Genomic DNA, 10,895 nt, shown 5'->3' on the forward strand with positions numbered 1-10,895 from the left:
CTTCCGGTGCTGCCAGTCCGTGGGTCGTGAAGGGGGTTTTTGTAAACATGGCGTTTTCCCCGAACGTTTTGCTGGGCGGGCGTGTCTGCGCAGCGGTTGCTCGCTGTGGGTTTGCTACCCGGAGGGTGACCATCCCGGGCTCTACCAGCCGAGAGCCGGACCCCGATTTCGACTGGGAACCGGAGGAGCGAGAACTGCAGGAGGTGGAGAGGTACCGACTCCTTCCCGGGCCCTCAGCCTGAAGCAGGGCCTCGGTCTGGGCGCCCTTGTCCGCGCCCGGTTGGCGCTGGGCGTCCTGCAGCAGCCCTTCTCACCCGTTTTTAGGGACGCAGGGGCAGGTGTTAGATCCTTTGGGACCACAGGTCCTTTCACCAAGGACGTATTTCATCACCCGACTGAAGAATTCAGCAACAGCTTATGGGCTGCTGTTCTTGGTGTTAGACTTCTGGGGCGGTGTTCTGGCTGGCCGACATGGCCACGTAGTGTTTGCAAAGTGAAGTGCGCTGGACGCTCTGTGACTGACCCCAAGGCTCTTAAACCACCCATCTAGCGTCTATGCATGGTTTCTGCCATTGGTTCTCTCCCCCAGCGCCCTGAAACGACAGAAAAAAGCCATCCGGTTCCAGAAAATTCGAAGGCAAATGGAGGCGTCAGGTGCCCCACCCAGGACCCTGACGTGGGAAGCCATGGAGCAGATCCGGTAAGACTATTAAGATTTTTGTTTTGAATACATAGTGCATTACATATGGCTCAAAATTAAAGCAGTATAACTGCGTATGTGTTGAGAAGTGTTAACCCTCCTAGTCTCCTGTGGATAGAAATACTATTAAAATATTAATAGTTTTCTTGTGTCACTATCTAGGTTTCCTTCTGCACATAGAAGCAAGCCCATGTGAATGTAGAATTTTATTTTCACTTTCGTAGTCTCAAACAATTTATAAATAACTTTTCTACACTTTACTTGTTCATTTAATATATTCCGAAGATCTTTCAACTTCCCAAGAGAGAGCGCCTCATTCTCATTTGTAGATGCTTAATAAATTGTAGTTTATATTACTGGTCTTTTATGGTGGGCGTTTGAATTGTTCCCACCCACTCACTGTAACAAATAGTGCCCTAGTGCATGACCTTGTGTACCCATCAATGTCCATATCTGCCAGAAGCATTATACACATTCTCAGAAGTAGGGTTACTGAAGCCAAAGCTAAATGAATTTGCATTTTGATAAATATTGCTAAATAGTCTTCCGAAGGTCATGTTCCGTTTTTCATTCTCACCAGAATAATTCTGGAGTTGAGACTTAGAATCACGGGGATTTATAGAGATGATCAAGATTTTATGAGCCTACAACAACTCTCTTCTGTCAGCTTCCTTCGTCTTGAATGCCAGCATTTTTAACCCTTCCATCTTCTTACCTGTCACCTCCCCTTTGGGGATCATTAAATAATCTTTTTATTTGAGAGAAAAATCAGGCCATTAGGTAAAAATTATTAAAGCTTCTTGGACTGCTTCTTACCTTCCACTTTCAGTCTTGTCCTCTAGTCATATCACAGGGGGAAGTGGCAGTCCTTCACTTGTCTAGGACCAGTCCTCTGGGTGCTCTAGGTCAAATCCCTGCCTAATTCCTCAGATACATTTTTCTGTCCACTTGTCCGAGTTGTGTGCTGGGCTCAGTCTATCAATAACCAGTGCTGTGGCTGGGCCAGCTGTTGTGTCTTAAGATTGCAACATGTCCTTAAGTGACCTCAACTTTGGGGGTGGGTGAACGTTTATTACTTACAGGGCCTGAAAATTACACAGCCCACCTGAGGCTGCACAGCAAGGCCATGGCTAGAGAGAGTTGCAAGGGCCTGGAGTTCTACTTTTACTGGGTTTGAACACTGGGGCCTGAGTTTTTTTTGAGGAGGGGTGTGGGGGTAGGGTTTTGAGGGCTCACTCATTATTGGCAAATTCAATGGGAATTTAAAGCACAGGAAGAGAAAAAACAAGTGGCCCAAGTGGTTAATTATTGAAGTCAACCATGGTCTCTAAAACAAAGGTGCCTCAGTGGGGTGGCTAGAGCCTGGCTTTTTATCTAGTTGTGTGGCTGGCAGTGTGTTTATTGAAAACAGCCATCTTCAAAGTGCATGCCTTGGCAAGCAAAGCTTAAGTCAGTCACTTGGATTACAAAAGCAAAAAGGAAACCCAACTGTCAAGTTGACTCTACACTCCCTCCTCCTCTAGTTCCCTCCTGGCTCCCTGCTCTCGTTTTTGTTTGTTTGTTTCATCATGACAATGAAACTGCTCACAGATACACCAGTGACTTCCTCAGTGCTAGGCATAACTGACTCTCAACACTTTAGCTTGTCTAATACTTCTCAGCATTTGACCTTGTCTGCATTCTTGAAATTCTCCCTTGACCCTTACAGGTTATTATTGTTCATTAATATACAGATTATAGTTCAAGGAATCTAATTGATGGTTGAGCCTCAAAATTTTGAGCAATGATAATGTGCTCATGGCGTTCTGCTGCTTAAAATTCTTCGTTGGAAAAAAAAAAAAAGAAAAAATTCTTCGTTGGTTCACTGTTGTTCTGAGATAAACTCCAGAATCCCTACATGAGACATGGTCTTGACCCAGGGGACCACTCACCTCTATTTGTAGGACTGGTTTTCTGTTTCCTCTCTGGGCTTCCCTTCTTCCTGCGATACCTTAAGTATTGTAGAGTTTGACAGTTGTGCCCTGGGTCTTTTATCTCATTTTGCATATTTCCCCACCTGATGCCAGGTGGCTTCAGCCCCTCCTGCTGTTGGCTTATGACTACCAGTTCTCTCATGTCCAGGCCATGTTCTTCTGAACTCTGTAGTCAGTTGTGCACTAGACATCGCTGTTTAGCTGTCACACAAGTTCCTCAAACTCAACATGTACAAAATAGAATTCATCATTGTTCCCTGATAATTTCATTCTTCTATTTTTGCTATATCCCTGAATGTTCCCACCAACCACCTACTCAAAAAATACTGACTCTCAACCTATTTCTTAACCCAGTATTTAGTTCCTTACCAAGTACACCTATTTGGCCTTCTTAAAGTATTTCTCAAGTCTCTCTCTCCTGCTCTCATTGCCCCTGCCTGAGTTCAGACTGCCTGAATTCCTGACAGCCTCTTGCCTGGTCTTTCCACCTCTGGTCTTGCGCCAAAATTTACTGTTACTGAACCACGTAACTGAACCATGTTCGTTTACCTGATGCACAGCAAGCCAGTGCTGAAACCTTGAGGTCTGCAGCAGAGAAAGGGTTTATTCACAGGCAGCCAAGCAAGGAGACACGAGAACAAATCTCAAATCAGCATCCCTGAAGGAGAGGGTTAGAATATTTATGGGGTAAAGAAGCAACAAGGGGGACTTCCTGGTGGCTAAGACTCCACGCTCCCAATGCAGAGGACCCGGGTCCAGTTCCTGGTTGGGGAACTAGATTCTGCGTGCCACAACTAAGACCCAGGGTAGTCAAATAAATAGATATTAAAAAAAGAGAAGCAGGGTGGTTTGAAGCTTCAGGAAAAGTTGCTGATGGTTAGAAAAAGGTGAAGTAATTGGAGCTCTGCACAGGGGTATTTGAGTTACGTGGTTCTTCATGGAATGCACATTCAGAAAATGATGGGCAGCATTAGCATAATCTCAGGATGGAGATTTTGCCCCTTGACAATGAAAGGGCATTCACTGGACACTCATACAGGCCCAGTTGAATGGTCAGGGGTCTCCACTAGCTTGAGCTGGGCAAAACTAGCCCCATGGCCTGAACAGCAACTTAAGCAACTGTCACTACTCTGACTCCTGTTCAGAAGTGTTGTCTACAGGGGTCAGTTAAAGGAATCGTGTGAGATACTGTCTAGGCTGTGAAGCTGGGAGGGTATGCACTTTGCAGGAACAGTTAGAGCATGCTTGGTCAGTGAAAGCAAGTTACAGGTTATTGTTCATTAATATACAGATTATAGTTCAAGGATACTAATTGATGACTGCACCCTGTTTCATTATCACTGGATTGAGCTTCAAAATGAAAATTTGCTCATGGCATTCTGCTGCTTAAAATTCTTCCTTTGTTCACTGTTGCTCTGAGATAAACTCCAGAATCCCTAAGCAAGACATGGTCTTTGTCCTTCTCCCACTGTCACACAGATAGAACTCTTCCCAACAAAGGTGGTATGCTTCTTTGTATTTCACCTGCTGCCTGTTCTACCATCAGTTCCTTTGACCCCCTGTTCTCCTCCTCTCTCCCAGCTTGTTACAACTGCTCATGTTTTCAGACCAGCTCTAGGGTGGACTTCCTGAAGAATTCTTAGGCTGCCTGCCCAACAGGTGTGGTGCTAGCCTGTCCCTCCCTCACCCTCCCTGGTTCTCTCAGCATCCTCTGCTGAGATCCTTTTCATAGTGTTGCTGGTTTTGCTGGGTGTTAATACATTTGTCTCCACCACCAGATAGTATGTTTGTTTGTTTTTTTTTAAATGAATGTCTGTTTAGGGTAGGCCCTGGGCTGGGTATTTATTATACAATCAATTAATTTATTAGTAGCCAATTGAATAATCAATTTATTATTCAATCAACACAGCGGTCTTTTTTTGTTTTGTTTTTTAGCTGCATTATTGGGGCATGCAGGATCTTACTTCCCTAACCAGGGTTCATACCTGCCTGCATTGCGTCTTCAAGCTCCCTGCATTGGAAGCACGGAGTCTTCATCACTGCCCTGTCAGGCATGTCTGGATTGTATGTTCTTTGAAGGGAAAGACTGTCTTGCATCCCCTGGATCTTACTGGGGCCTGTCATGCAGTGAGAGGAATCCAGTTGACATTAAATGACTAGAAGTAGTTGGGTGTTGCTGTAAGCACAGAAGAATTGGCTGTAGACATTTAGTGGTGCAAGACAGAGACTGTGTTTGCAGTTTTTCCAAGCCTCCTTTTCATGTATTTATCACTAGTGTTACATAATCTGTTAACTGTTCTAATAGGAGAATCTTCACAGATGGAAAATTTGCTTCTTTTTTTCACAGGTATTTACACAGGGAATTTTCAGAGTCTTGGTCAGTTCCCAGATTGGCTGAAGGCTTTGATGTCAGCACCGATGTGATCCGAAGGGTTTTAAAAAGCAAGTTCATACCCACATTGGAACAGAAACTGAAACAGGATCAAAAAGTGCTTAAGAAAATCGGACTTGCCCGTTCGATCCCGGAGCTCCCAGGCCCTGGAGATTCCTCCAAACCGCTTTCTGCAGGCCAGTCTGTATCAGGTTCTTTGCTGATTCCTGGGGATGAAGCCTCATCCAGAGGCCATGGTCACAGCACAGCTTTGAAAGCTATTGAATTGAATACTCAGAGTACAAATATAACAACGAGGCAGACGGAAAGGAATAAAGGAGTCCAGGGCCTGGAGGAGGGGAAGGACTTTGTGCCTGTTGCTGCAGGTCACCCTACCAGCACTTGTAGGGGCGCCAGAGGAATTGACAGTGATGGATTACCCAGTGACAAGAGGCTGGAAGAGCTGAAGGCAGGGGAGGCAGGTGACCAGATCTTCAGCAAAAGAGTCGTGCAGAGGGGACGAGAGTTCTTTGACAGCAATGGGAACTTCCTGTACAGAATCTGAGCCGGAGATGTGCCATGTGACACACAGCTGGGCGAGTATATTTGGTTCTGAAGCCTGGATTTCTGTGTGTGGATTTCCACCTTGGAAGTGGGGGGGAACCATGAGCCTGGAATGTGGGATGAAAGGTTTGAATCTGACAAAGGGCAGAGGACTTCACAGGGCAGATGTGTCTGGGAGCAGGGCAGTGACCCGCCAGGTAGAGTCCAGCTTCCTGGAGCACAGCCCCTGCTCTGACCCACATGCATCGTCAGGATTCACCCTTCTCCCTTGGGCTGTGTGTGTGCTGAAAAACCTGTATTGCATGTGTTGTTACAAGTTTCTGTGATACTTGCAGTATATTTGGGAGGAGATTAAGTTTGTTTTCTCACCTCATTTACTTCTTGATTAATGAACACTTAACGGTTCTGGAACTGCTTAGTCAATTGGTTGTCCTCATTATGTGCAAAATAAAGCAAAATGAAGCAGTCTGTTTCAATTGGTGCTCTGTGGGAATGGGAGGGTTTGCTTACCTGGGAAGGAAAGGGAAGAAAAACAGAGCCTCTAAATGTTGGGAGAGAAATGTAGCCAGAGGTATCGCCAGCAGAGGGCTCTGTGCTGACCAGCCCTGCTTAGTTACAAACTTTGACACTTAAAAACTGGACATTAAGCCTCCCCTAAACACCCTAAACACTGTAAGTCTTAAGTTGCTCTTACAGTTGCCGGGGCCCTGAAGATCGGGATGTGGGGGTCTGTCCAAACAAAAAATACAGGGCAGGCACAGGCTTTACAGGCTCGCAACATATCTCCAGCCACTTCCAAAAGTTTAAATAGAATCTTATTTTACAGTTTTTATCAGATTTTTACAAGGCTCTTGTGATCTAGAAAAGAACAGATAGTAGATGACTTTTACAAATTCGGTATCCAGGGTGTTTGGATCTACCCACAGCCTTGTTGCTGTGCGTGACAGCGCAGCACTGGGACTTGAACCCAGGTCTCACTCTTAAGTCTTCTTAAATTCCTGGAGTCCAGCACTGCCTGGCACGATTCCTGTTAATTCACTGATTCTTTGAGAAATATCTGATGAATCAGATAATCACCAGAAAGTGATTATCAAAAGACAGATATTCAGGCAACCTAAGAGTCCAGTGATAGTTCTCAACAGTGTCTCACTTTAACAATTTACCAGCAAAAGTAGGCTAGTCAGAATTTACCTGTATGCAGAATGTTTTTCTAATGGAGACGTAGATATCCCAACCCTGTCATTGATAGTCTGTTCATGTATCTTGTTGCCATTTCAGATGTCATTAATAGCAATTATAATATCACTGATTGCTGTTAACTGGAGCATTGGCTCGGTATAAATGGGCAAGACCCTATCACATGCCAGTCAAAGTTAGGGAATCCAGGTTCTGGTAATAGAGCAGTGGACACACAAGGCCCTTGTCACTGCTCTGCCACTTTCAAGTAATTTACAAACATAAGTATTTTCATGATTTTAAAAATAATTTGCCATGAGAATATTCGAGCAGCAAGATGCTATTTGACTGCTTCAACAGGCATTTCTAACCCTGCACACCATTTGACGACGCTCTTTCCCCAGGGGACTATAAATAAAATAGAAGCTTTTACTACTAGCTTAGATACGTTTTAAATTTACCTCATCCCCTAGCATCTTAATGCTCACTAGCTCAAATCTTTTGTTCTCCATTATAAATGCTAATCTTAGGCTTTTGCACTTACTAGTTCATTGTGGCCAGATTTTTATTTGGTTGGGTCCTTACCATTCAGGTCTCAGGTCAAATGTTACTTTCGTAGGCCTTCCCTAATCACTCTAGTCTAAAACAACTTCATGGTCTAGCTATCAGCACACCTTTTAATTTTTCCCAGTATTTGAAATGTATTAGTAATGTATTGGAGAAGGCAATGGCAACCCACTCCAGTACTCTTGCCTGGAAAATCCCATGGATGGACGAGCCTGGTAGGCTACAGTCCATGGGGTCTTGAAGAGTTGGACACGACTGAGCAACTTCACTTTCACTTTTCACTTTCATGCATTGGAGAAGGAAATGGCAACCCACTCCAGTATTCTTGTCTGGAGAATCCCAGGGACAGAGGAGCCTGGTGGGCTGCCGTCTATGGGGTTGCACAGAGTTGGACATGACTGACTCGACTTGGCAGCAGCAGTAATGTATTATTTGTCATCACCTTCCTTGCCCCATTAGCAAGTAGATCCCATAAGGGCAGGAGACCTGTCTGTGTTCATTGCTGTAGTTCCAACCGGACGTAGATTTTTTTTTTTTTTTGCAGAACGGCAAGTGGTATTTTATTTTAGTTTCATGACTAGGGACTGAACTCGTCCCCTTCAGGGGAAGCACGGAATCCTAACTACTGTACCTCCAGGGACTTCCCCTAACATAGATTTCAATATTGGTTGAGTGAATGAAAAAATGGCTGGGAAACCTTACACATGTACTCAGTTGCTTCAGCGTCCAACTCTTTGCGACCTTGTAGACTGTAGCCCACCAGGCTCCTCTGTCCAGGGGGGATTCTCCAGGCAAGAATACTGGAGTGGGTTGCCATGCCCTCCTCCAGGGGATCTTCCTGACCCAGGAATCCAACCCAAGCCTCTTAGGTCTCCTGCATTGGCAGATGGGTTCTTTACCACTAGCCCTACCTGGGAAACCCAATCCATCAGCCAATCCACAATGACAGAAAGTCCAGCCTTTTACCTTTGCCTGTCATGAAGGCCTACACTTCCTACAGGTCGACCCGTCCCTTCTCTATACGGTCAGAGCCTCGGATCTTCATCCACTGGCACTGAGGTGTTTGGGGATACTGTCGTCCTCTCCTCCCTGGTCCCCCACTGCCCCAGCCCAAGCTGGGAGGCTGGACAGGGGAATGGGGATTCTTGGGCAGGGGTCAGAGGACTCCATGATGCCCTATCCCCAGTCAGTCCTAGTTCTGGACACAAAGGACTTTCACATCACACTGGATGAGGGGGAGCTGCATTAGGGGGCACAGGTGGGGCATCTGTGGAGGAGGCAACAGAAGACAAGATCCGCAAGCTGGAGTGAAACAGACTGGGCGGAATGGGCAACTCAGAGCAACTTTGGGGCCAGATTCAAGAGGCTAGCAAACTTATGATAGAAGGGACTAAAGTCCCTGTGACCTGGAGAGTGTATGTGTCACTCATCTGTGAAGGGCAGCTTCTTCCTTTCTGTGCAGCTGAGATTTGATCTAACTAAAGGGGAGGGGGTGAGAGGAAGCTCAGTAAAAAACACTCAATGAGCATAAAAGCTTTGTATTGTTGTATTGTTTTTTAAGTTTTCAAATATTTGAAAGCAGAATATTGTAATGCAATGAACCCCTGTGTACCCATCACCCAGCTTTAGCATTTAACAAATGGCCAAACTTTGTTAACATGCATGCCGCAACTAGAGTTCTCAGCCGCGACAAAAAAAAAAAGATGCCACATGCCACAGCTAAAGATCCTGCATGCCTCATCAAAGGTCAGAGACCCCACATGCTGCAACTGAGAGCCAGTGCAATCAAATAAATAAAAATAAATATTAAAAATAGCAAATCTGAGACATTGTATTATTTCATCTGTAAGTACTTCATTCAGTATGTGTCTCAGAGATAGGAACTCCTTTTTAACACAAGACATATGAACCATTTCTATACCTTGAAAGTTTTAGTAATTCCTTATTATCAGCTAATATTCTGGTTGATTTCTTTGAATTAGGATCCACACAAAGTCCACACATTGCAATATTGCATTGTGTCATGTCCCAGAAGTCTTTTGATTTTAAAGGGATTTCCCCTTCCACTTTCTTCTCTTTGTCATTTGACAGGTTATTTGACCCATAAAATTTTGTGCATTTTGGATATGCTTGATTTTATTCTTATGATGTCTTTTATCACGTTTCCACTACCTTCTGTATTTCCTATGAACCGGCAGTTAGATCTTGAGGCTTGATCAGGTTCAATTTGTACTTCCTATGCATCTCACCAGGAGATGAGTTTGTGATGTCACGACTGATTAGTGAGTTCAGGTATTGTTAGCCAGACCTGTCCCTTATAATGTCTCTCATGAGCTTTTTAAAAACAAACAAACAAAAAACCCAAACAAAGTAGATATAGATCTTTATCATCACCCCTGAAATTCCCTAAGCTTCCCCAATTCAATCACTTTTCTGAAATTTTCACTATAGTTTTTCCTGTTCAAGAACCTGTTGTAAATAGTATAGAAGGCACTTTTGTGTCTGGCTTCTTCACTCAATATGCCAGCAAATTTGGAAAACTAGCAGTGGCCACAGGACTGGAAAAGGTCAGTTTTCATTCCAATCCCAAAGAAAGGCAATGCCAAAGAATGCTCAAACTACTGCACAATTGCACTCATCTCACACGCTAGTAAAGTAATGCTCAAAATTCTCCAAGCCAGGCTTCAGCAATATGTGAACCGTGAACTTCCTGATGCTCAAGCTGGTTTTAGAAAAGGCAGAGGAACCAGAGATCAAATTGCCAACATCTGCTGGATCATGGAAAAAGCAAGAGAGTTCCAGAAAAACATCTATTTCTGCTTTATTGACTATGCCAAAGCCTTTGACTGTGTGGATCACAATAAACTGTGGAAAATTCTGAAAGAGATGGGAATACCAGACCACCTGATCTGCCTCTTGAGAAATTTGTATGCAGGTCAGAAAGCAACAGTTAGAACTGTACATGGAAAAACAAACTGGTTCCAAATAGGAAAAGGAGTATGTCAAGGCTGTATATTGTTACCCTGCTTATTTAACTTATATGCAGAGTACATCATGAGAAACGCTGGACTGGAAGAAACACAAGCTGGAATCAAGATTGCCAGGAGAAATATCAATAACCTCAGATATGCAGATGACACTACCCTTATGGCAGAAAGTGAAGAGGAACTAAAAAGCCTCTTGATGAAAGTGAAACAGGAGAGTGAAAAAGTTGGCTTAAAGCTCAACATTCAAAAAACGAAGATCATGGCATCTGGTCCCATCACTTCATGGGAAATAGATGGGGAAACAGTGGAAACAGTGTCAGACTTTATTTTGGGGGGCTCCAAAATCACTGCAGATGGTGACTGCAGCCATGAAAAGACGTTTACTCCTTGGAAGGAAAGTTATGACCAACCTAGATAGCATATTCAAAAGCAGAGACATTACTTTGCCAACAAAGGTCTGTCTAGTCAAGGCTATGGTTTTTCCTGTGGTCATGTATGGATATGAGAGTTGGACTGTGAAAAGGCTGAGCGCCGAAGGATTGATGCTTTTGAACTGT

General features: G+C 44.3%; 1 protein-coding gene across 1 annotated transcript; it reads left to right on the forward strand.

Moving 5' to 3' along the window:
• Window positions 1–41: 41 nt before the first annotated feature.
• Window positions 42–6,073, forward strand: NGRN (neugrin, neurite outgrowth associated). The gene is made up of 3 exons (XM_019983714.2): window positions 42–211; window positions 590–700; window positions 5,021–6,073. Exons 1-3 carry the CDS (start codon window positions 48–50, stop codon window positions 5,607–5,609), a joined length of 864 nt encoding a protein of 287 aa, XP_019839273.2. The 5' UTR covers window positions 42–47; the 3' UTR covers window positions 5,610–6,073.
• Window positions 6,074–10,895: the final 4,822 nt, after the last annotated feature.

The sequence above is a fragment of the Bos indicus genome, chromosome 21, assembly GCF_029378745.1.
Source record: "Bos indicus isolate NIAB-ARS_2022 breed Sahiwal x Tharparkar chromosome 21, NIAB-ARS_B.indTharparkar_mat_pri_1.0, whole genome shotgun sequence".
NCBI classification, from domain to species: Eukaryota; Metazoa; Chordata; class Mammalia; order Artiodactyla; family Bovidae; genus Bos; species Bos indicus.

What these genes read in the sequence shown, in the direction of transcription:
- NGRN (XM_019983714.2), top strand. Translation starts at nt 48, where the DNA reads ATGGCGTTTTCCCCGAACGTTTTGCTGGGCGGGCGTGTCTGCGCAGCG. An exon ending in GAACTGCAGGAGGTGGAGAG is followed by an intron (nt 212 to 589) that starts GTACCGACTCCT and finishes TCTCTCCCCCAG; the next exon opens with CGCCCTGAAACGACAGAAAA. An exon ending in GAAGCCATGGAGCAGATCCG is followed by an intron (nt 701 to 5,020) that starts GTAAGACTATTA and finishes TTTTTTTCACAG; the next exon opens with GTATTTACACAGGGAATTTT.